Source organism: Pararge aegeria, chromosome 16, assembly GCF_905163445.1.
Source record: "Pararge aegeria chromosome 16, ilParAegt1.1, whole genome shotgun sequence".
Classification (NCBI taxonomy): domain Eukaryota; kingdom Metazoa; phylum Arthropoda; class Insecta; order Lepidoptera; family Nymphalidae; genus Pararge; species Pararge aegeria.
Window position 1 is genome coordinate 17,306,510 of NC_053195.1, and position 27,800 is coordinate 17,334,309.

A 27,800-nucleotide genomic window follows, 5' to 3' on the forward strand; every position below is an offset into this window, starting at 1 on the left:
GTTTTCATTTCAGTTTTGACCTTTGAAAAAGATATTTGCCCTAGATACCTAATGGCTAATATAAATATTGGATAGAAGCAGTCGTTACTTTGCGGAAATCCATAATTTATTACTAATACATATATTACTGTTCGCGGAGTATAGCAAGTTTAGCTTAATTTTCATAATATACTAGATAATATTATAAAAACAATAATTTGACTTTTTGAAATAATTGAAATTTTTAACTTACTACTGTATTTTAAAACTAAGCATTGTCATGACTTTTTCGAATATGTTATAATAATCGAGGTAATTGAGTTTATTTTTCTATTTTAAGCTAAACAAACTAAGCTTTATTTAAAGAATACATGTGTATGAAGTTTTATGGGGAAAAATATTACAACCATTTCTCTAAATCGATTTATTAAAGTCATTTACAAAGTGATCGTTTTATGGAGATGCTTATTTCTGCCGCTTAGCAGCATTTTCTCATCAATGCTGTGTTCCGGTCTGAACCGGTAACGGGCGTGGTTGCCGGTGTAATTACAGGCACATGAGACTTATAACCTACGCCTCAGTTACGTGGACACATGAGGCGGCACTTTGTAGACGTGATACTTGTATTACCTGCAAAGTGTTGCCTGTTTATAGGCGATGGGTTTCCGCTCACCACCACTTATGGGCCACATATTCTGCATGGTCCGTCAATGAATACTTAAAAAAAAAATAGTAGGTACCTACTCCATTTTTAAGTAACTGTCCATTATGTAAGCTTTCTCGGAACATTTTATATTTTTAAATAATTTTATACACCCCGTTATATTTATTTTTTAAATAAAATTCCACCCTCGTTGCATATACCTTTTGGGGTTGTAATAAAAATGTATAAAATCGGTCATGATTAGGTACTTTCACATGTATGATTAGTATTTTCAAGAATGATACATAGTTCAGTACAGCTCCATGCTAAGATAACAAAGTAGGTACCTAGGTATATTGCATTTTAACTAAAACCATTATCTAGTACCTATGGAAGTTTTAGAGAAAACAAGAAATTTCATTTCAATTTATTGCCCATTACGGTATTTTTTCTATATCTACTGTACCTGTCATTATGTTAGTTGCTAAGTTATTGCTTACGGTCGGGTAAACCAATCAAATTAGGTAGCTACTATAGGCACGTTTATGTTATAGTCCAATTATTAATTGATCAGGATATAATAAATTTCAGAAGGTAATCGATATAATAATAATGGAAAAATTAGGCCAGAAGCGTGATATGTAAAAAAAAGCTGTATGAAAAAAAAATGGCGATTCAAAAGCGGTGTCCGGTGCCGATGTCGCGACTTGCGAGTGCGGTGCGCGGGGCGCGGGGGGCTGGTGTTTACTCGCCGCCTCGCCGCGCTACCTGCCGACTTGACGACCACCTGTGCGAATTGCAGTTGCCAGCCTAGAAAATCTCCCCACAAATGTGGGAAAATGGACCACAAAACATATTTTTATGTTAAACCGTTTTCTCCGGCATTTCTAGACGCCAATTTGATGTTTTATTTTAATTTTATAATGCTGGTTATAGTTTTGTTTCAAGATCAAGGTGTGTAGATATGTAAGTACATAAATCTTATTTTACATCTGTACAGACGCTTATTAAATGTTCTGAAATTCGGATAAATTTAATTAAAAAATATTAAACTAATATTATTAATCCAGTGACAAAATGTGAGCAATAAAAAACGATCAACGAACACCACTATTGCACCACATTCAGCAAATAGAGAATGTTTGATTTTAGGCACACAGAAAAGATTAACAAAATAATAGTTGTCGTTTGCTGTTAGGCTTGGCAATATCTGACTTTTTTTAATATTCAGTAGTACTGTTAATTTCTGTACCAAAAATAATAAATATTAATCTAGATAGTGTTTTGGTTTATATATTATACCATAATATGGTATAATATAAACCCATTCTAAGACAAATCATCCAATTCCATTGCAGGAAAATACAAAAAGCACAGCCTACAATTGCAATTCGACCGCAATTGTAATAAGCGATGCGTTTCGACGGACAAGACAATAAATAATATTTTCGAAATATAATGGATAAATTTAATTGTAAATAATGCATTTTGAAATGATTAATTGTTAATTAACCACCCTACCGACGAAGCGATTAAGCGTTCCGGTACGATTTCGCTTAGGAACCGATTAGGGGAATCGTTATGGTATAACTGCCATGCTTCCTGACAGGTTAGCCCGCTACCAACTTATGGCAGTCCAGGTCTAACTTTCGTTATAGTTGGTATCTAAACGTACACAATTACTTCATAAATACCTCTATTTATATAAATGAATAAATATATTGTGCATTTACATTACCTACAGATTTTACTTACATACAAGTATTTATATTTTTACCAACTCGTTTAACCCGATTTCATGTGATTTCAGCCTTTTCTAATAGTTTTAAAGTTTAATCTATTCCCAATAATATCTATTGTTTTAACTACGTCTACTGAACTCTGAGATAAATTAAGTTAGAGTTGGTGAGCAAGTTACGTGTTTCAACGCTCGCCACCCTACCTGAGCCGGCCGGCGATGCAAGCCTTTCCACCAGTCGCTCCCGCGCGCTCGGTTAAGACGCATCTTTGCCGCTGAGCGGAGCAAATACACGTCACCAACTTTCCAAACCAACGAACTTTCTAACTAAACTGAAAATCGGTTTTTGTGCGTGGATATAGTGTTTACTGTTTGGAGGAGAGTGTTGTTTTAGTGTTTTATGGTGTGGATGTGGTGTTGCTGAAGATGCGGGGCGCCTGGGAGGCGTTCTGGCTTCTGGTGCTGGTCACGGCAGCCGCGGCTCAGGTCGACACGAGGCATTTATCAGGTCAGTGTCTCGAGAAAGCCATTGTAGTCTGTGGTATAAAAAACCACCAACCTACACTGCATTTCATTGATTTAAAGTTTAAACTCTCGCTGTTAAAGTATTCTATAATTATTGTAAAATTAGTAGCATAATTAATTGTAATAATAAAAAATACGAAGTTAAGTAAAAAACTCAATATTATTAACAACAAAGTTGTAATTAATTCAATTGCCGTTACATCGTTTTTCTTATAAGATTGTCAGTTTAATTCTTGGTTTATCATTAAAATTTTCTTCGTGTTGTTTAAAGTCATTACGAGCCTAATTAAAATGTAATTGAAATGAAATTCTTTTCAATATTCGACAAAAGTAAGTAATAAGTAGGGTAGATTCGACTGTCGCGGTTGTGTCGGACTGTCAGTTGACATAATATTCTTAGAAAGTTTATAAGAGGTATGCACTCTTACTACTTTCGTTGAGTGGTTTCCTACCGACTTTTTAATAGTTATAAATCGCTCATAGTTTAGGAACGGTGTTCAATTATGTTCATTAGGTAAGACACATAGTGGGAAAACAAATTACACTTTTTTAACTAAAGTAGGTATGTTTGTTTATTTTATATAAATTTGTGCCGTGTAATTTTTGTATAACTTCGTTATGCTATCGTACTTTTGGACGTAGAGTTTTTTAATCAAACCTAGGATGTTTCTGAAGTTTCTTATTTAGTTCTCAACTTATGCCGCGTGTCTTAGTAATTCGAAACTAGCTAGGTAGGTAACTACCTATTATAGGTACGTTATGACATGATTTAATATTGGTAGGTACTTTAATAATTCATAGTAGGTTCTAAAGTATTTCCAATGGAATTCGAATATTTTCTAAGGTTATGAAAAAATGAATGTCGCTTTAAGGTGCAAATAAAACAAAAATAATACATGGCTTCTACTAATACTATTTCTGTATAGAAGTCAGTTGTGTCTGTTATTGATGGTAGCATATTAAAAAAACCAGTTAGCCAGAACGATGTTATGCACCTCAAGTTGTAAAAAAAATAACGACAGTCACTTTTTCCTCACTATAGAATAACAAACAGCGTGTTGACGAGTCTGGCATACCGAATAGCTAAGAGTGAAGCATTGCGGTGACGAACTTACCTTCTGGAAGCGTAGGTAGTAATAGTATATATCGGGTAGGCTGATAGGTACCTACAGTTGTTTGTACTGTACTCACCGGAGTGGACGTGAGGTCATACGTAGTCCCGCGTACCCTGACCCCTGTTTGACTAGTTTAAGCTTCTGTCAGCACGATTATATCCGTGTGTATACATTACCCATACTTGAAAAAATAAACGTATCTGTAGCGACTACCTACTTATTAGTAGTAGTTCTGTAATTTAACTAAATTAAATTTAAATTTCGTAACTTACCTATAGTAAAAATTAATAACTTAAGTGGCAAATTAATCAATTAAAATGATAACTTACACACAACTTACAACATGTTTTGAATATTTCAAAATTCACAATAGGAAAATATTTTTATAATTTTGAAACATATTGAAAAAAGTATATTTTAAATATGTGAGCACTTTGAATGTTTATAAAATAACAATTTCGTTCACTCGACATGCTCGAGCGAGCAGTCGCGTTCAAAAGACATCAACGCGTACGCGACATATGCGTACGCGATTATAAACGCAACCCGTTATATGTGATGGCTTCCCATACACACGTCAGTGTTATTGACAATTTTATGCAAAATTAAAATTATATTGCCAGAGAGCAATATTACTATTGAGCTACTCTTGAGCTTATTTACTACACTGTTTACGTATTGTTATGTAGGTATGATAAACAATACCAATCTACTTTTGCATTGATTGAAAGTGAAACGCTAGTGTGCGTTGAGGAGTTCCGTCTAGCATAACTGAAATACTTTATAGATCCTAATACAATTTAAATGACAAGTGGATGGTAAACGTTTTTCGATTCCCGCCAGGACCAATTTGAGAATTTATAATTTCTGAATTTTCTCTGGTATGGTCTGGTGGGAGGCTTTGGCCGTGGCTAGTTATCATCCTACCGACAAAGACGTGCCGCTAAGCGCTTTAGTGTTCCGGTGCCATTTCGCTTTCGATTTCGAAAACCTATCAGGGGTATGACTACCATACTCCCTAATAGGGTAAGCCCGCTACCATCTTAGGCTGCATCATCACTTACCAACAGTTGAGATAAAAAAAAAAACAATTGTAACTTATTATATTTTAAAAACACACTTTACACAAAAAAGTTATGATATGATTTTTGTAAATAAACAATTAGACAGTTAACACCCAGATACTGAAAAACATTCATGTTCATAAACATTCATGTGGGAACCGAACCCACGGCCTTGGTCTCGTAAAGCAGGGTCGCTGCCAACCGCGCCGGTCGGCCGTCAGTAGGACTTGTAAAGTGTTACAATATAAAGTGTAATACAGTCATCAGCATCGAGTACATTCGACATTGACCGCCGGAAGTGGATTCGTCTCGACGTGTCGCCGCTCAACGAGCCGCTTCCGTTGCTCGGCGCGGCCGCCACGCTAATGTGCACCTTACTGCTCTCACATAAGGTGCTGAGTGGTCCGCGTGGTGCTGTCAACTAGCCAGAGGTTACGTGGTACTTTATATCTCACGACTTACACACAAAAACTCCAGTCACAGTTTGACGACCTCTGGCTGAATTGTTACAAGTCCAGGGTTCGATTCTTAATTCTGCGATTTAATTATATAGGGCCATAAACTGAAGTCTGGGTTAAAACTAGGTACAGCGTGATCAGTGGCGTGCACAGGGTTTTTGACCAGGGTATGCATAAAGCAGGTACATGGCACAAAATGGAAAAAAATCCCCTCCAAAACGAGTTATATAAAATAATTTGGGTATGCAGTGCTTTTCTGCATGTATGAAGTGCACGCCACTGAGCGTGATGTATCAATTCGATGATTGAGTTTTAAAAAGAGAAGGCACAACCAATATTTTTTAGGCATAATAAAACGCATATGTATATATAAATATACCTATTATAAACTTGTTATATAAAAATAACATTTTTTTTAGATAAAATAGGCATTTCAATATTTTAAACATATTTGGAATTTTATTCAACATATGGCCATAAAGTATCCACACAATTCGAATCGAAACGGCAAAAAGGTAGGTCATGAAAAGTTTTTGGACACAACCAAAGTCGTCAATCGGGATAAACTAAGATAACAGCGAACACACCGACAGACAGATGAATGCCACGCGATCAAAGACACTCGGTCCACATTAGGCGAGTTGCTGCGCCGAGCGCGATGCGGTTGACCTCAATCAAACGTGAATGTAGGTTACTATTGACGTTTTCGCTTACATGGCTACATTTATTTACCTGTGCTATGCGTTTTAACTATAGTTAGCTGAGCGATCAAATAAATTTGCTTGTATGGCGTATAAAATTACGGACGGGTCGTACTGTGAATAATTTAAGTCATGATTATTTGTCCACAAGACAAAATACTTAGAAATGTTTCTAATAGCACAATTTTGTCTAGCTTGTCTTATAAAAAAAAACTTCATTTCTATTTTGTGTAAATTGTGCGTTAAAATAAAATGAAAAAGATTTTTTCTTTATGACTATGTTTATTAAAAGTGATTAAAAATTGTTCACATAAAACAAATAAGGAAAACCAGTAAGTGCGCGTTGGACTTGCACATGAAGGGTTCCGTATCATGGTGTAATATGAATCAAAAACAAAAACAAGTGTAATATAATATGTCTCGGTATTTTTTTTATTTGATGTTGCTAGTAGATTTTTGTGATAGCTCGTCCGGGGAAGTAACTACTATCGCCATGCATATTTCTGCCGCCAAGAAGCATTGCTGTGTTCCGGTCTAAAGGGTGTAGCTGTCGAGGTAATGAGTTTGAGGTTACTGTGTGCTTGGTCCTTTAATTGTAAGTATAAAAAAAGAAAGAAAGAAAGAAAAAACATTTATTCATGTTAAGTGTTACAAACAGTACATCTTATAATAATAAAGTAACAACATAGTATACAAAATACAATGTCTGTGTGTAACACCAGACAGAAAGGGTGTACAGCACAGCATTTGCCATGCATTGTACCTAAGTACACGCATGCCGCTGGTTTTCAGCTGAGACCCGAGTGACGATACGGCAAACTGAATATATAAATTAAGTGAAGTACAGGTTATTCCCATTTAAGTTGGTAATAAAAGTGATAAAAGCAGCAAAATTATAATTATGCTAAAAAATAATTAAAAAAAAAAAACAGAAATACTGTTAATTACATAATAAATAAATGCAATTATATAATTAGTGTTAATATAGTAAAATATAATATAATACGATTTGTATATAAAGATAACACATTAACTGAAACATAACACGAGATACAACCCTGGCAGACAGACAGGCCGATAGGCAGTAGAATTGCGGAGGCGCTCTTCGGTTATGGAACCCTAAAAAGAACTATGACATATAAAAAAATTGCAGAAACGAAGGGAATCTACGTCGGTTGCGTATCTTTCTTAATACCGCCCAGCCTTCGACTATAGTCCACTCACCTATTTTAACAAAGCAGTTTGTGGAAACAAAGTATAACTCGCACTCATCAGCGTGTAACTTAACTGTAAGTTATTATTTAATATTGTTTGACTTTCGACGTAATGCAAGTTTGTAATAAGTTACCCAAGCGATGAGAGTGGGGTATTAATCATATTTTGAACACGCGAGAGGGAGCTAGTCTTATAAGTAAGTCGGCGAAAGGGGTACCTACTGCCATAATTGGATATTGTACCTAACTTTTACCGCGCGCGGCGTGTTAGGGTCCGTTCACACAGACCGGCTCGGAGAGGAGAGCAGATTTTTATCACGTTGGAAACAGTGTTTTGAGTGATTGTAGTAAAGTTTATTTTTGCATTTGCACCTTTTTTGTCATTAAAAATGCCTGAACGCGCTTCGTGTGAAGTAATAAAAGGAGCCGACCGGCTCCGCTTGCGTGCTCTTTCTCGCTCGCGCAGCCGCACCCGCTTTCAGATCTCTTCCAGCCGGTCGATGTGAAATAGTTGGCGGCTCCGCTCCGGCCAATTCCAAGCGTATACGACCCGGTCTGTGTGAAAAGAAAAAAGCAGGCCGATGCTCTCCGAGCCGGTCTGTGTGAACGGACCCTTAGGGAGTACTTATAAAGTCAAACGGCTAATTCAAACAAGATAAAGTTCAAACTGAAACCCAACTCAAAAACTACGATTTACGGCTAACTCAAACTCAACATTTCTTTACTCTTAAAAGGCTATTTGTATTTTAAACATACTTTTGCAACGTTCATAGAACAAAACAAAACAAATAGAACAAAACATGTTGTGCATCGTCTAAATTCATATTTCCTACATTATTTTTTTCATGATGAAGTTAAAATTACTACCAAATTAATGGCTTCAATTTTGCTTCATAATGTACAGTAAGATTTCTTCCGACTGAAGTATTACTGCACTTCAGAATACTATTCCATCATTGTGAGGAGGTGATAAAGATTATTCAACTTAAACTTGGAGGTATTTAAACACTAGCAACTTCTAATCGGTCGTCTTGATGCATAACGAGAGTTTTTATTTAATTTAGGAAGAAAAAATTTGAAATTCCACATATATAAATAATATATTTTTTATTTAATTAATATTAATATATTTCAAGCATGCCTATTTTATAAGCACCTTTGATACGTCAAGTGACTACCACAGGTTCGTAATGCAGATTTTATCGTGAAGTAGCCTGTAAGGAACTTAAGAGATTGCTCTTTTTTTAACATAATTTACAGTATAAAAATCTCTAAAATTTTTATATCCTGTGAGGGATGATTTAAAAAGATAACCCTAGTCTCTATTCTGGTCTTTCATTTTTGGAAATTAGTCACAGTCCCGGTTTTAGGTATAGAGGCGAGATATCCTTTTCGATTCAACACAACGCGACGATACGTTATTGATTAAATGACATCTGGGCATTTTAACCAAGGCCAAAAACACGAGACAAGATGAAGATATTATTTGGATATGTTTCGCTCATCTAGCATAGAAGGAACAAGATGACACGATGACTTAAGTATTGGTAGACCGCACTAGAACTGCAAGTCATGTGAGAGGATCAAAGTAAAGTCCTCTTTTCAAAGTCGGTTATAATAAACCACGATTATTTTAAATCCTTCGCATTTTCCAATGCAAGCTATACTGACCTCAATCCCCATTACATAAGGTACAAAAAAGCTATCGCTCATGTATAAAATTTTCCGACTGGTTTCGGTGTCATTGACCGCCCTTCATTCGGCAGAATAATTTTAGCGTAAACAATCCATTACTGGTTTTGTTCGTGATAACCGTGTTGGATAGTGTAGTGACCGATCAATGTATGTTGAACAAAATAATTGATTCGCAACAATTTTATGGTTTAGGTGCATGGGTAGGTGACCACCGAGCTCTTGAGGGATTTTATAGTGACATTGACAGTGCTTGCCGAGCGTGTATTGTACCGCAAATTCGTAATATTATACAAGTTATTTCATTGGGTTTCATTCCTCCTTCTTTCTGCATGGAAGTGGTTTTATATTTTGAGTTTCGACTACCAGTTGACATCTTGGAGAGGTCTCTTAAAAAGTTCAGTTTTTATTAAACGTAAGCTTGTAGAAAAGTCTTATTATGGTTGTACGGATTACCTAAATGATAAAAAAAAGCTTGGGTATGAAAACTCAGTGAGTATTTTAAATAACAATGTGAGATGGTAATAACGAAAATAACAACTGGCTGGGTTTTTTGTGGGCTTCTTCTTAGATCAGGGAGCGTTTGTAAATTTCGGTGGTTTAAGCTTACGAATGTAGTAATCGCCATCATCTCACTACCATGTATACGTTTTTTCGATGCAGAAAATGCCAAATTATACTATATCTTCTTGAATATATAAATATTTGACTTTCGCAACAAGTCCAAAAAAATATAACTATAGAGACCGCTTTTCTTTAATTAATCAATTATATCTAGCCTATAATTTAATATTTATAAGAGAATAAGATCCGGTTTATGTATCCGTCTCGCAGTTTAGATTAACTCTCTCACGAAGCGTCCACGTGTTAGACCCATGTCTAATATAAAAACCTTATAATATAACAATAAGCATAAGAAATGCAAATTAATTTCAAAATCTCCGGTGCAATTTAATTTTTTTCGATAACAACACCTCACAGGTTTTCTAATTACAGTCTAAGTAATACAGTTTATATAAAAGTGGCGCTCTGATATAACATCTTGCGGATATGTCAACTGCAACGAATGAAGTGTGTTGTAAAGTCGACAATCAATAGCCTGTCACTCCACTGTTGGACTAACGGCCTCTCCCAATTGGAGGACTTGCCCATAAACGCTGGGCAGACGGGTTCATTATATTGCCTCAGTCGCCTCGTACTATACTCGTGGGAACAGGTGAGGTGGAGACAACTGTATTCTGATCTGGATACGGCACGTAACAATAAATTAAATAGAATGTTTAATTCAATAGTCAGTATAAATAATTCATTATTTTCTTCCAAACTGTATAATAAAAAGAAGCGGTGATAGCCCAGTGGGTAGGACTTCGACTTCACTTTCGGGGGGAAGTTCGAATCCCGGCACGCAGCTCTCACTCGTCAAAGTTTTTTGCGTCTTAAGCAATAAAATATCACCTGCTAAAACGGTTAAGGAAAACAGCGTGAAGAAATTTGCATGCCTAAGAGTTCTACATAGGATTCTCCAAGGTATGTGGAATCCACCAATCCGTTCTGGGCCAGCGTGGTGGAATACGGCCTTAACCCCTTCTTGTTTTGGAAGGACACCCGTGCCATTTAGGTACTGGGTCAATAATGGGTTAATATGATGTATATATAAAACTTATAACTACATATATAGAAAAAAATATTATTGATAAATTAACAATAAATGACCCGTGCACAGAACAAGCGGTCAAACTTGAAACGCCTGCCTTTCGTCGGGGCTTATAAACAAAGCATCCCGCATAGGTTGCAGCTGTTATACTTTCGGCAGTAGCCTTAGTGCTAGATTTGCTCCCTCTCAATCGAGTCGTTTTCGAGCCTGGAAATACTTGCACATCGGAGTGAAATGAATCTTATTTGCATTATGTTAAACATCAAATTTGCCCGCACTTCTTTAGCTCGAGCTTTTGACGGAACGTTTCTAAAACAAAAATCAGGAATTGCAACTCTAACATGAGTGGCATAGGGTCCATTTTACTTTGCCGAAACAATGTTTAATACTCTAAAGCGACTCCTCGATTGCGAGCGGGCAAATCTTGTACTAGTTCCCACTCGGTAACCGCACCGTAATGCGACTTCCCGAAGTTTCACCGATCGAGTGCTGCTGCATATAGTTATAATGTAACAGTTTAACCGACATTGCCTAACGAGCACTACGTTTCCCAGTTGGGTAACATCCACAATTATATTGACGTGCAACGTGATAGCAACACTGTTTTAACTGCAAATATAAATAATCATTAGGTAATCATTACCTACTTGGTTACGAACAATCGTTTCTTATAAAAACATAATTTCCAATCTACTATATCCATATATTGTATCTATTGTAATGATAAGAGTGAAATGTAACTTATTTTATACTAGTGACCTGGTAAAGTTCGGAAAACCTATAAAACGCCAAAATTTAAAGTAATTCGAAGTGAAAATTCTCATACAAGATTAGCAATTAACATTTTTTCGAATTTCAGCTGTCAGATCAGACTGTTTGTAATAAAAAGAATAAACGAGTAAGAAATTAGAAACTCTAATGCGTGTAAATTAAATCCATTTTACTTAGACGCTCATAGTGTTTGGATACAGAAAAACTATTTTATTGCGAGTTTACACATCTCATTCTGAGTAAATACATATAAATTTTTAAAAGTACACCAATGTGAAATATTTTTTCATGGGATACTAAGTTACAGGTTTCGAAGCAAAGCAAGGTGGGCGAGTTGTTGGCTTCAATTTATGCCCTAGATTTTGGGTCTTAAAGATCTGTTCGATGCACAGTATCTGCAGAGGTAGCCCGTTTCAAATTGAATCTCTAAAAGGAACTGTAACAGCCTTCATTTCGCAAAATAATATGAAACTATTTGACCAAAAAATTTTAATTGGAAACCCCGTCTCTGTGACTCAGATGAGAAACTTTGGAGCAATTAAAAAAGAGATAGGCGTAACCATTCCGAAGGATCATTTTGCTGATGCTTTTAATTACTCTCGTTGAAAATTTTGAAGACGGTTTAACTGATTTTATAAAAAGGAAGATGTTTTTTATTCGAAAAATGTATGTTCTGTAAATGCATGTGTAAATGTATGTAATGGGAATTAGTTTCCTGCTTTTCGTGAAGTATAGCAAATTAAGCTTCATTTTCACAATATAATGCGGATTTCATAATACGATAATTGAATAGCCACAGGAGTAGTCCAAATTATCATCGGAGATAAGACCAAGCATAAGGCAATGTATGACGCAAGTGTCGACTGCGGCAATGTGGAGTCTTGTATTTATTTGTATCGAGATGATGTTACTTTGTGCGAAGTTCATTATTACTTTGCAAAGTTCGATTGCAAACTCCCATGATCGACAGTAAAATAGGTGATTGGATTTGAAGAGACCTTAACATTGTTGGCATGGCGAAATAAAAGTATTAAAACTTGTAGTCCGCGATGACACCAAGCCGTGATCCCCGGGGACAGTTGTGTTATAAACTCTTTAAATCAAATGCTCATTTCTTGTCTTTTTGTATTAATACTAGCCCGTGTTCTTGGTCCGCGTTTATAACGGTTTTTGTAAAATCACGTGCGATTCGTTCGTTTTCGTAAGATAAAAAGTTACCTATGTTACTCTCCGTCCTATCAACTAACTTTTCGCCAAAAATCAAGCTGATGGGTTGCTTAACTAGGGCACAAGGGAAGGACAAACACACTCTCGCATTTACTTTATTAGTAAGGATTCCAGAGCTGAATTTATAGGTGTCCGCTAACTAATATATTTATTTTATTAATTTATTTGGTATCTATGACCTATTACTACACACTACACTATAACATAAATAGAATAATTAAAAACCAAACTAAATCATAAATACTTACATTAATTATTAATATGCAATTTAAAAATAAAAAAAACAGTTACAAATTAAATTTTCTGCGTCCTGGCACAATAATATCAACACTTGAAATGAAAATGAATTTTATAAGATTTCAGTGTGTAACTGTCATGGGAGAAACGGACAGTGACATCTAGTTACTAGAACGTTGAGAGAGGAAGTTATAACTAATATTAACAATATATTGTTTTTAAATAAACTGATGAATATATTGGGAATCTTTTAAAATGATTCCATATTCTTACTCGGATATGGAAGCATACATAGAATTCGCATGTTATTATTTTCTTCATTTTACCCGTAATGGCCGGCACGGGGTCTCCACTCAGAATTTAAATACGCCGTAGTTCTGGCCACGCTTGCCAGGTGCGTATTGGCAATGCCAGTGGCAAGCCCATTTCACTAAAGGACTTATTTCAATCCCTAAAAGTTAAAACAATATATAATGCTTTTTTGAACAACTTGAATGTTTATTTTCATGAACAGTAAAAAATTGTAAAATGTATTGCTAGACATTATTTTAATTTAATTAAGAGTTTTTAAAAATTAAATATATAAATTTAAAGTCCTTGCATTTATATATTTACGTTGGGATTTGGCGGAGAGATGTGGATCCAATACTGCCAGTTTTTCATATGCATTTACAATTTATATATTTGGTTTAAAGCGTATATCAATAAGATCATTTGGGTTCAGTCTCGTTCAATTAATTTAGTGCAGAATTCGTTAGCCGGCTCTCTGGCCAAGTGTAGGTACATGAATATTCAAATGAAGTGAATTTTAAAAAGTATAATGATCAGGTAAATTGAATTCAAACAATTATGGGCAATTAGTGAGCAACGCATTGCCTTTGTAAAACGAAGCAATGCGATCTTCACGGTTTGTAGAAATACGTTTGTTCTATTTCTTCGGAAAATCTGTCAGCCTTAGTCAACGTGCAAGTCATACTTGATGCTACTAGTATTTGTATAGTTCGAAATAATAAATATCAAAATTGTACATATAATGAGTTGACGAACTGGCTATCCTAGCTAGATTTTATCTGTGTTAAGGATAACCAGCCCTCGCCCCCGGAACATACATAGACAGATTAAAATTAAGACATTACTATTATGTAGCTTTAATTGTAACAAAAAAAGAAAATGATGGTGTGTGTCTGTATGTGTGTGTGTGCTTGCGTGTGTGTGTGTGATTGTGTGTGTGTGTGTTAAAAATTATATAACACAACACACAACGTGTTGTGTTTAAAAATGTTTGGGGTAGGGTTCAAGTTACAATGACAATCAGGTTTATATATTACTAGCTGACCCGTGCAACTTCGTCTGCACCGAATATTAGCATCCATCCGGCTCAGCTCCTATCCCTAACAAATAACAGAAAACGTTAAAGGAAGAGTCAACATCGCAGTTAGGAAATCGGAAATGTAATTCAGAAAATTTCTTAAATATTTTAATTGCGTTTAGGCCTTGCGTTGCAGGCCTTATATACCGAGGTGGCAAAACTTTATGTATCTAGTAAAGTTAAGTCTTAATTCAGAGGTTTACTGCTGTCTGCTGAGGGGCTACATTAAACTGATAATTTTAATTAATAACATTTGTTCACTTTTGTATTAATTTGTACTTCGCTTATGTATATATTCAGAAAAATTACAAAAACAGCAGACGAAGACGTTTTAAAAGCCGCTTATTTTGCTCTGGTTCAGTCTCAGATTGCATATGGATTAACGGTTTGGGGGGGTTCCTTTGCAACGACTATACTCCGTCTTGAAAGAGCACAAAGAGCAATAATAAAAGTCATTTATAAGAAACCAGTGCGACATCCAACGCATCTTCTATATAAAGAAGGTGCGTTGCTCACTGTCAGGCAGCTATATATCCTTAATATAGCATTAAGGAAGCATGCCGAAATTCCACCAGAATCTCACTTAAAACCAAGAAAACGCAGTATACGGAGCACTTGTGCCGTTAAACAATATCGAACTGCTTTTGCCAGTCGGCACAGTTGTGTTCTTGGTGCTCGAATATATAATAAAATTAACAAAATACATAATAATATTAGTTCCAAGCCACGGAATCAATGCAAGCAAATACTTACGTCGTGGTTAAAAACTTTGACATACAAGGAAACAGAGGAGCTACTTAAAATCATAGAATGATTCGTATTTTACGCACTTTTTAAACGCACACATGCACAGACACACACACACACACACACACACACACACACACACACACTACAATTCCACAAAAAAAAAACAATCACATCATTGTAATTAACTTATTATGTATTGCGATGTTTGCATCTGCCTAATTTCACGTTGTTGTAATGGGTCCGAAGGAAGGTGGCGACACTCGTAACACAAGTTACCTTAGTGCGAGTGTTTAAGCACTCCTTTGTGCACAAATAAATAAAATAGAGTATCACTGTGTCCATTAGGAGATTTCTGCTGTATACACTTTTATATATGAAATAAATAAATTATTATTATTATTATTACTTTTGACCATAACTCCTATGTTGTGAAATCGTCAAACATTTTCGTCCTCTCTCTCAAAGAAACTAAGCTGAATTTGGCGATACAAGCTATCCTATCTTTCAAGTTAGATCAAATTGCACACGGTGTGTAAATTTAATTAAACTCGGTTAAGTAGTTTAGGAGTCAATCGCGGACCAACAACGTGACGCGTAATTTATATATATGAAGAAGTAGGATCATGTATAGTGTCTACCAACCATGATCATCCGCAGCCCATTAACGTCCCACTGCTGGGCACAGGCACCCACTCTCATAAATGAGACGGTTTAAGAGCATAAACCCTGCACGCTTTTCTAATGAGGGTTGGTGGGCTTTAACGACTTTTGTCACAAGCTAGTGATAATAACTTTTGGTCCGGCCCGGGATTTGAACCCAGGATCTGTTGATCCCCAGTTAAACGTGCTAACCACTAGACCAACGAGGTAGTATTTCTTATTTGAATCTGGTAAAACACGTTAGTTATTGCGATAGTGACTTATGGCACTAACGGACGGACAAAGTATTCATTCCCCCACGTAAAGTCGGAGGGCTTGCTTCGCTAGGTCAGCAATCAAATAACAATGCGACAGGTATAGACGTGACACAACTCCACATTGTGCTGTACGTATAAACTATACGAATGCGAGTTATTATTTGACTTACTCGCCGTGGGTTTTGTTTGACTAACAATCGTAAAGTTATTGTAGTTATAGCTACGCTTTACACAGCTTTAGCTTGAGATAAAAAAATATATATATATAAATATTACACAGGAAAATCCTGTTTTAATGTTAAGGATTATTTAAACGATAAAAAACTTTGGGTGTGAATTGCTCTAACTTCATAGCTTTATATTAATTTACTGTGAAATGGTGATAACAAAAAACGATTACCAAGTCAAGTTTTTTGTGGGCCCTTCTTAGACCAGGGCGTGTTTGGTACCCTCGTTTTGGTTTAAGTTGGCGAACGAAGCTATCACCATCCCGTTACAATTATTTAAACATACATGTATGAACGCTTCATAAGCCTACATGAAAAAGAAATTTTGAATTAGAATTATTTGAAAGTATATAAACATCACCTAATACTAAAAATACATTAATTATTTTATTTTTACTATAAGTAAGCCATGCGTCCCTGCCGGGAATCGAACCCAATACTGTTGGTCATCTACCACTAGATCGACGAGGCAGTTAATCTCTATCCAAAAAATCGCGTTGAATATCGTTCTATTGCTCGTTGAACGAAGGACAAGCAAACGAACTTTCGCATCAGAATGAATAAAATAACTCGAGTGAGGATTGGTACAGACGCTGGCAGCCTGTGACCGCGGCAGGCGCGGCCTGGCACAGCCTGGCACGGCGCGCGCGCATACCTCTATAATCAGACACGTAACGTGCTTGTGTACGTAGCAATCGTTCCTTGCACCGCGCGATTAGGCGAGTGGCGAGTAAACAAACCTTTTCGCTGCTTGTTTACTAACCTCGTGCAAGCCGGAAACCTTTGGGGCTACTGCGGACAACGAAAATAAAAGCTGAATAAACATGTCTTTAAATCAAAGCTGTGATAGAGTAGTGGGTAAGGCTTTGGCTTCCTATTCGTGGAGACCGAGTTCGATCCCCGGAGGAACCTTTACTTTTCAGAGTTATAAGCCTCTTAAAATGTCACTTGCTCTAATCCTGACGGTCGTTTTCGTCATTTAACACTTGTGTTAATGATGAAAATTATGAAGTATAGTATATAGTATTGAGAAGGAGATTTAAAAACTGCAAGAGTATTAATCAATGTGACGGCCAATTGGCGAAGTGGGCAGTGACCCTGCTTTGTGAGTCCAAGACTGAGGGTTCGATTCCCACAACTGGAAAATGTTTGTGTGATGAACACAAATGTTTTTCAGTGTCTGGGGGTCTATCTGTATAATATACGAGTAAGTATTTATGTATATTAGTGATAAAAATATTCATCAGTCATCATAGTACATATAACACTGATGAGTGTATTTTCCGTAATATATTTATTTATTATTTTAATTAAACCTAATGAGTTATTAAGTAAAACTTACTTATTTTTATAAAATAACTAGATGACACGTTGAACTTCGTACCACCTTGGTGCACCTATTGAAAGAAATCCAAAGTGGCGTTAGTGGTACAAAAGATTTTAACGATTCCTTAGTAATCGATAAGTTCCTTAGGGATAAAACCACCAAACATGCGGATAAGCGGGTTTAATGCAGCAGCGTATTTTAGAAGTAGACTTTAAAAATTCCACGATTAGTCTACTGAGATCTGTCCTTGGCCTTTACTCTTTCCCAGTACGCAGTAGGTATGACGGCTCTGTAACCGTGTTATGTATATATTATTCTATTATGCTGAGAGTTTCAACCAAGGTCACCCTTTTACTCCGCGGTCAAGGTTCACGCCGCTCAGCCAATCTGCTCGTGAAAAATAGCCAGCATTATACGAGTTTTAATATACTTTAAATAACAAAACATTAAATTATAATTTTAAAAAACCATCCTCACAAAAAAACGGTATTTTGTGATAGCGGCCATCTTGAACCGCTGTTCATCGAACATAGCTAGAGTTCTTAGCCGACTTATTCATGTTTAAAATGAAAAAAAAACAAAATCGTTTGGGAGCTATGCTGCCACAGATAGACACGTCATTCTTATTTATTTACGTTTCGTCGTTTTTGCGTCGGAGGTTAAAAAGGGGGGGGACCATATTCAAGCGAAGTGGTTGGTAATGTGTTTATTCAATTGAAATATTTGTACTTATCAATCGACTTCTGTGTTACCTCATAAGAAGTCTCAGAGCCACTCAGCGGGCGATAGAGAGAGCTATGCTCGGAGTATCTCTACGTGATCAAATCAGAAATGAGGAAATCCGTAGAAGACCGAGAGTTACCGACATAGCTCAACGAGTCTCGAAGCTGAAGTGGCAATGGGCGGTGCACATAGCTCGTAGAACGGATGGAGGTTCGGTCTCCAAGGTGCTGGAATGGCAGCCCCGCACTGGGAAGCGTAGCGTTGGTCGATCCCCAACGAAGTGGACAGACGACATGAAGCGCGTCGCAGGGAGCCGCTGGACGCATGTGGACATCTATCGGTTGATACGTTGACTATCAATCGATTTCTGTGAGGAGACTATCTATCAATTCGATAACGTACCAAAAATAAAGAATCAACAAAATCGGTTTTTAATCGGCGTAACACATGTACAAAAAAAAACACAAAGTCGAATTGAGAACCTCCTTTTTTGAAATCGGTTGATAATTAATTAGCCACCAGTTTCCTCACAATGTATAGTTTTTGCGCACATGTCGACATCAGCTATTGTCCGTCGCCAGATCTGAGAGCTCTAGCATTGCGTTATGCTGGTGGGAACCGGAGACAATGGCTGCAGTCACTGATTACATTATGAAAGGCTTTTAAGTGAAAAACCATTTAGGTTTTGTCTAGTCTTTTCTTGTTACCAACGGATTTGCTTTGTTTTTTTACACGTCGGTTATTAGGTATTATGTGAATCAACCAGTTATCCGCAATATACTCTGCTGGCATTTCGCACACACTTATTATTTGGATGACTGAGAATGTTAATTAAGTGACGTATTGCTCAATCCAATATAGCAAGCTTCCATAGAAAGTCCCCTTGTCCCCTGGACAGTAGTACAACGATTTCTTAGCCCATGCCGTTATATATTGGATAGAAGCAGGCGTTACTTTGCGGAAATCCATGATATATTATCAAAATTAAGCTTAATTTGCTATACTCCGCGAAAAGCAGGAGAATCTGTGTGGTGTACTTTATAATTTCTTTAATCCTACTATACTCCACACCAAACAGATCTTCGGCAATGCACCCTCTACGCACGTTTCGCTACCGGAGCATTCTCAGGAGATGTTGACTTTACAATGAATAATAATTGTTAAGACAACAATTAACAATTATTCATTGTAAAGTCAACACTTCCTGAGGATGCACAAAATCTCCTGCTTTTCGCGGAGTATAGCAAATGAAGCTTAATTTTGATAATATACCATGCCGTTATAACAAAAGTAGATTAATAGTGGTAGATTCCTGGTAAGCGATGATGCATGGCGGTAGTACTCCCCTATAGGAGCTCTGTCACAAAAATACTACTACTGGCAGTTAATGCTTTTATTCAAATAACCATATGAGCTAATTCGAGGCAGTTATTTCGAACACAGGGACATACACTTCAATTTAATTCATTTGTTTACAGTGACGGTGCATCTAGTTTTGAGCAAAATTACCAAGGTAATATGCAGTATGCAGGTTTCGTACTAAATCTGCGTGCTCGTTATAATTGGTAACTTTGTATGTCTGTGTGTTTAATTAGGGCGAGCTATCTCCGCGACACAGGCGGCGCTAAGACAATATCATTACCCTTTGAGCGCGTGTTTGTTTGTATGTGGCCCGTTAGGTGCGGAAACTTCGACACGGCAAGTAACAGAAACGTACGGTATCTCAATTATTTAGAACGTGGCTCGTTGTCCTTTCGAGTAAGTGTAAAACTTGGATGTTAAAATAAAAAATCTTATAGAATTTAGAAATGGCACTGATTCATTCATTAAGTACCTCGCAGGAGTAAGTATTCAAATTCGGGTTATTTCAGACATTTTGACGACCTCCCTGGCGCAACGGTGAGCGCTGTGAATTTAAGAAGGAGATCTCGGGTTTGTTTATCGGCAGGGGTAATTTATAATTTCTGAATTTTCTCTGGTCTGGTCTGGTGGGAGACTTTGGTCGTGGCTAGTTACCACCCTGCCGACAAAGACGCGACTGCTCAAACGCGGTTTGAGCAGCGTGGTAGGTCTGTGCTCCAAGTACCTCTCTCTCAATGACAGTGGCAAGTGATGATGCAGTCAGTAAAAGACGGTAGCAGGCGGAATCAGCGTTTCCACTAACGCTAAATCCTACATGAGTTGAACACTGGTATCAGTGTAGTTCGCTCATAGATATGGTATATTTTTAATAATTTATATGTTGTTTGTGAACACAAAAATGTACATGCATTCAGCCATTACTGGCGAGAATATTTTGAATACAACTAAGGTTAATATAAAATCTAGAAGTTGTGTAGAACTATATAATTAGTCACGTTAGGCCACCAGGAGCCGCTGCAGCTATTGGTTTATGGATATAGGATCACGATTTCGCAGTGCCACTTAAACCGTAAGTAGCTGGTACATATATAAAAGTAATAAATAATACAATATACTATGGTTACGTCGTGTCCTCGTATCCTTACTCGAATAACTGCGTAGTTATTTCGATGTAATTAGGTACTCGCAGGCCACGCTCTGAATAAATGAATACCTCAACATATACTTACCTCATTTTATAATACAAACTCACTTTATCTCTCACGCACACACAAACATATATTTAAAAATACAATGATCAAATATTATAGGGGGCCCGTAAAATATAAAATGTCTTCGTGACCAACGCAGTGAGGCGTAGTTCCTAAGATGCTGGCAGCATTACCCCTTTGAATGGCCAAACTAATTATTTGGCCAAGGTAACTGCCCGCTCTAGGATCACCGGTAGACTCGTTAACCCTTTTTTTCAATTCTTTAAAACGAGCTGGAGCCCCCTGTCATCATCCTATTTACTCATTACTGGCCCACTACAGCCACGGGTGTCCGCCTACAATGAGAAGGGCTCAGGCTGACTCCACACACCATTGGTAACATTATGGAGAACTTTTAGGCATACAGATTTCCTCACGCTGATTTCCTCCACCTTTAAAGCAAATTTTATTTTAATTGCTTAAAACGCACATATCTTAGAAAAGTTAGAGGTGCGTACTGGGATTCAAATTCGGCACCCCGAAAGCTAAGCCGACTACTAGTGGCTAATTATGAATTTGTAAGGTAAAAGATAACGTCACGCATAAAACACAAAGTATTTACACAAGGGAGTATTTAAACTCATGTGAGTTTCAGGATGCGAAGAATTAGAATTTTAGTAGTTTGTGTAATAAAAAAATAAAATAAAAATAAGGTCATGAAATTAGGCTGATTCTTTTATTTTCGCAAATTCATCTTCTAGCTCTCCTGTTAAATATGAAAAGCATTACTTACGTAGGTGCATACTTACGCTGTTTTAACAATGATTATTAATATATGAAAGCGATCGTTCGTTACGTTCTTATATCGTGTCGTTCTCTTCTCGCTGGGTTCAGGGCTATGGGATGTTCCAGGTTCGTGACCCGACAAAGGCAAGGAATTTGTCATTTCGGACTTTTCTCTGGTCTGGTATGTCAGTAATCGGTTTAACAGATTGACTCCCTAGCATCTTAGAATGCATCATCGCTTACAGAAGTGAGATAGCAGTCATTGAATAACTTTTAGAGGAATAAAAATAACAGCAATAATTCACCAAACTGCATTAGCGCTGACCGTGGAAGCTAACGCTCCTGATCAGCATATATCTTGTCAACAGTCAACGCTGATGTTGCGCGCTCCGATCAGACGGCGAATTCAATTCGCCTATCCGAGCCGGCGAGCACGTGCTTCCGTGCTACGTGCTGCGGGTGCCAAGTGATCGCACTATCATATTTCTAGACCATGTGATACATTGAAATAACATTACCTATAATGCTATCTGTAATAAAACTAGCACAAAGAGCTAGAACTGTGAGAGGAAAGAACGCAAACCACAGGGTATAAAAAAGTGCTTATAACAATGAATGATTTGGCTGTCATAACGGTTCTAACAACGTAACACAGTTTTAACGTGTTTAGAATTTTTTGCTACTTTTTGCTTGTACCTAGATATTCGGCTTTATGCCATCCGTACTTACGACCGGAATTAAAAAAAAACAAACAAATGCGAACACACCATCATGGGCTTACTCACCATCTATAATCGATACTGAAGCCAAAAGCCAAAGCTGTTATTTTTTTTCATTTTTGTCTGCCTGTAAGATACATACATTTTTAAACAGAACTCATACATTTTCTGTGAGGGGGATCATATTTAGAATAATCAAGGATAGATCTGTTGTTTTCATAGAACATGTTGGTCATTAACATCCCGTATAAATATTTACGAGTGAAACAGCGGAAAAGCCATTTGTCCTATAAACAAGGTACCTACGTGACAGATGGAAGGCTGTTGTACCGCTAACAACAGTCTTTGTGTGATAGCGGCGACCTTGAGGAGTGCACGCCTGCACGTCGGATAAAAATAATTAAACAGATTTTCTTTGTTTAAAAAGGCTCAACGGCTGTTAGGAAGTCGTCTGGTTAGATTCAGAATTTCAGCAAGCTGTTATAACGTTCCGGTAAGCCGCATAGGAACAGAATGCGCCTAAGATATACCTTTTTTATTTCACAAGAGGTTAGCCTTTTACTGGTAGTATTAGTATGCCACTAATCGTTTTCTATGGGGCATCATATGTATTTATTTATACACTTTATTCGACCACCACAAAAAGAAAAAAAAAACAATGGACACAATAACAGGAAACTTAAAAAGTAATATACAAAATCGCCTTATCGCTTAGTAGCGATCTCTTCCAGGCAAACTTAGGAATAGGAGAACAAAGAGAAACCGATTGGTGGGGTGTATTATAGACATAATTACGAATTACACAGTAATACTTATCCAGATTCCACACATCAAATAATAATAATATTAATAAATAAAAATATGGAACTAATATATACTTAAATACGAGTAAGAATAAATCACCAAATGTCGTCTTAATTGCTCAAGATAATGGGCTTTAACAGCATGTTTGAATATATCTAGTGACTTTTACGGTCGTATGCTTAGGTATTGGGAGTACATTCCACAGTGCATTTATAAAAGAACGATGTTTATTGACAAGGTAGGTAAAAACTAGCCCCTGCAGAAGCCCACAAGAATAGACCACAGGAAATTTAGAACTATGTGATCGCGAGCGTGCAAATGCAATAAAAACAAAGTAGTACATCTAGCCCGGTTTCCGCAAGTTTGTGCACTAAAAAGGACATCAAATAGACGTTTATTTCATATCGCGTGCTATACTTTATGGGCTGTCATATTCACTGGATGTCATAAGAGCAATTCACAGAATTTCATGTAATCCTGACGTTTAGAGTAATGTATCCATGTACCTACTCAGTGTAGTAATAGCGTTTGACTCATATATCGAGGTTTACTCTTGAGTAATGCGCAGTGTTGTGGAATCTCGGTTTGTGTACTTTACTATCTGATGACCATGTGCAAGCCTGAGACTTCGCTTGCGTTTGTCTACATATATGGCTTAGTAAACAAGTCCAGGTAGTACACCTATGAAGCGTTCATAAATCAATTATTTTTTAGCTTAGAACCGTAGCTTTATTTATATAACTTCTAACTAAGACTACGATTTGAAACACTCTAGCCGAATTATCTGGGCTTGGGTCTACCCCTCTTCAAAGAGAAGGGTAAAGAGTTTACGCCCACCACCTTCCTTTGCATATGCGGGCCAATGACTTTTTTCGTATCTTGTTGAGTTCTCTGTCGAACTCTGCCAGCTACCAACGCTGCTTTTTAATGTGTTTTGGCGCCGTTTCGCTGCTTAACCAACGCAATCGATTGATTGCGCCTCACATTTGTACACATTCATGAATTGACTATTGTCCCTTTGTTTTTACGTGTGCGGTTTAATGCATAAATATATCATGACCTGTACAACAATGTGCCATCCGGAACGTTATGTGCCGTGTTGACTATTTACCAAGCCCTTTATGTCACCAACAAAATTCATCGTGTTCAATCATTTATTAATAGTTAGCATATTTACAAAAGACAATATATAAAAATATTAAATTCATTGAATAGCTCAACTCGAATACGCCTATATTTGTTTTTCATGTGGTTATGAATTCGGTCTTCTATATTAGGAGACAAGGTATAACGATAAACTATTTATAGTATTTAGGTTGTGAATTTGTGAAAACAGTCGTGCCCAATCAAGTCAAAGACCCCTGGCTAATTGTGTAGGCGAGTTAATTAAATTTCTGTGTTATGGTAGAGACTAGAGCTTTTTTGACAGCTCGTCAAGCAGCCGCGGAGCATGCATTAATAAAATGCAGTTCTCCGGTATGAAGCGCGATGTTGCCAGTGTAATTACAGGTTGGTACATGAGGCTACGCATAAGGTTGATGGGTATAGGCCGGCACGTTTCAGAACGTGTACTGCATATCCTGAAAGGTAGCTGTTTATATACGTTTATTTTCCACTTATCATCAGGTGGGCCATCTGCTTGGCCAGTCGGCCAGAGGAGACTTGATTAATTGTATTAAACACCATTACACACGTCCCGACATAATATGTTTTTATATTTTTTTTTTCTTTAACATCACTAATTTAATTTTTGTTCTTTTCAGGTAACCGTCAGAACAATAAAAGAGCCCGTTTACGGAGCCTGAGGACGTGTTGGAATATTTAATAATACGTTTGTTTCTAGCATAATTCTACTGTTCAGTAAAATGTTTCAGTTAAACTATTCGTTATAAAAATAATTAGGAGGATTTTGGTCATACGAGTAGTCTAAGTCTAATAATCTCTTAACGATAACGTCTTTGCTCGTTCATCATGGTGTTTAATAATTTCCTGAACGAAATGTGTAAAGAATTGTACATTTACTAAACGCGTGTGCAATCGAGGTCAAGAGTGAGCGGTCGCCCTTCATTGTGTGATTGTTAAGCGCTTTCTTCTAAAGAACTCTTTCACTTTGAAGGTACGGATGTATAACCCATTCCTACCTTCCTAGGGTTAAGGACAATATAGGTTTTGTTGTGAGCTACGAGTAAGAGAACGTATTGTAACACGACTTTAACCAAGCTACGTTCTGTCAGTTAAAGTTTGATGTGACAAAAAAAAAATGAGCGAGTGTGACACTGATGCAAGGAACGTTTGAAAATAGTCCTTGTACTTCCCTTTTACCGGGTCCCTCAAGTAGAGAAAATTGTTGCATCGAAGTTCCTTATGGGACGATCCGGAGAGCCGACAACAAAAAACGTTCGTAACGTGGTGACTGTTATTATTACTATTTCATTTCAGTATTTTATCGTTATGTGATTATGTGTGGTGTTCAAAAGTGGAACTGGATACTAATGATGTAATTTATAATTTTCCTTTATCTCGACTGGAACTTTAAATTAATATTTATGTAATAAGGAACTACGTTCCTATTTGGTGACCCATGATAGCACACTTTTTTTTAAATGATATCCTCAGTTATACAACTTTACAAGTCTTTGGGACCTATAATGCGTAGTCCAAAGTACGACCTGCTCCAATTCATTATACAAGGCAAGATGAAGGGCAAGCGTTGGTCTGGTCGAAGGCGAATTTCCTGGCTGAAAAATGTACGCCAGTGGTTTATAAATTAATAAAGTTAGCCCCAGTTGCCAACCTCTGATAGGAACCACTAGAAGAAGAAAATACAAGTATTTGTGACAATTTTAAAAGATTACTTAAGAAAGCGTGTTTAGGTTTAGTTATTTAAATAAGAATAAAACTAATTCATTTAAATTCGGATTGTTCCAAAAGTGATTACGCCCAGTTCTTGAGTTTTAAGAACAGTCAAGGGGTTCGTTAATTAAAAGTAGGTATTTAAGTGAGAGGGCATCAAAAATCATTGGTGGCTATCAGCCGCAAGCATTCCCGAACCTATGTTACGATCAAAACTTTCTCGGCTTTGTATAGTTTAATTAAACCTTTCAAAGCAATGAGTTCAAGTAATGGTGGGTCGGCTTAAGACTTTCCTATGAGCTGTGCGTGAATCGGATGCGAAGCTCTCGTACGATTCTCAACGATCTGATCCATCAATGCTGAGCTTGACGATGACTATGCTTTTATGTTCATTTACACAAAGTAAATGAGCAAGGTGGCGAGCCAGAGGTTCAGCCGGAAGTAAACCTGAGAAGAGCCGAAGGCTTAAACTAACAAGGGATCCTCGGCCAGGTGCCAATTATGAGGCTGAACCTCGACTTAGGTGATATGATGTGTGTGAAGGCTTAGGGGAAGTGACAGGTGCCGTTGCCAGCAGTGATCTGATCGTCAGTGACTTACTTCCATCTCTTGAGGACTGAGCGCTTCTATCGTGTGTAGTAGAGGCAATCAATAAAAAAAATCGGTGCAGTGGTTTAGCCGAACATGGGCAACAAATATACAAACAAACAAAATTTCGAATTTATATAATTTATTAGTTTTCGGGAGTAGGGGGTCTTTTTTAAAGATACCTGACGGAGTGATCAGGTGAATAAAAATAATATTTTTTCTTACAATAACTCCCCTATGTAGGAAACGTTTAACAACGCCACTTGGACTTCCGTGTAAGACGTACCGTAGAGCCCGTCCGGGGAGCGAGTAATCACCCGAGCTCATGTGTCCCGCTCCGGGCTACGGTAACTGCTGCCACGACAAGTTGTCTTTTTCCCAGGGTCGCAAAAAAGTTGGTAAGGTTAATTGCCAGAGTCCCCACTGAGACCCCAGTCTAAAGATACCGATATCCTTTCATCTGGGACTAATAATCAGAACGATTGGGGCGGTGATTTCCACCACCTGCTAAGGCAGGTTATATTGTAGTAGTAGAGATGGACCGCTGTAAATCTCGATCGGTAGCCTCCTATAACAAAAATGAAAACTAACTAAATTTTAACAATAAAACCTATATTTGTAGCTGAAGATAGAGAACAGTAAAGGTGTAAGATTAAACCACGAACGGTATGAGTGTTAACACATTATTGCGGTACGCATCAGCACATTTGTTTAATGTACTTATTACAACTTGAGATGTGTATTAGCATACAATGCGCGGGGTGGTCGACCGGTGACGTCACCGCTCGCCGGATGTGGCTGCTCCGGTGTACACTAGTGGTGGTGGTGTTCACTCTGGTGTCAACCGTGAAATGTTAAAATTCTAAAAAGTTAAGTGTAGTTACAAACCAAACAAAGCTCACAGCGCCTTTTTTATTTCATTTCCTGTTCCTAAGTGATGGTGCAGTCTATGACGGGTTTCACGCGTCATCGTACCGAAGCGCTAAGTCGCTTGGTTGTATGTCTTAGTTGGTAGAACATCTAGCTACTACCACAACACACACACACACACACACACACACACACACACACATTTTTTGTGACCTTTTACCGATTTTTTCGGTAAAAGGTACTGACAAATCGAGACTTGCTAGCGCGCACAATAACAAGCTTGATGAAATATAATTT

General features: G+C 37.2%; 1 protein-coding gene across 1 annotated transcript in view; it reads left to right on the forward strand.

The window, feature by feature from the left end:
• The first annotated feature begins 2,613 nt into the window (after nt 1–2,613).
• The window catches only part of LOC120630550 (low-density lipoprotein receptor-related protein 2), a 244,003-nt gene continuing 218,816 nt past the window's right edge, over nt 2,614–27,800 (forward strand). The window contains exon 1 of the mRNA XM_039899804.1: nt 2,614–2,868. Coding sequence (XP_039755738.1) covers nt 2,787–2,868 — 82 coding nt within the window. The 5' untranslated portion in view covers nt 2,614–2,786. The remainder of the gene's footprint in view (nt 2,869–27,800) is intronic.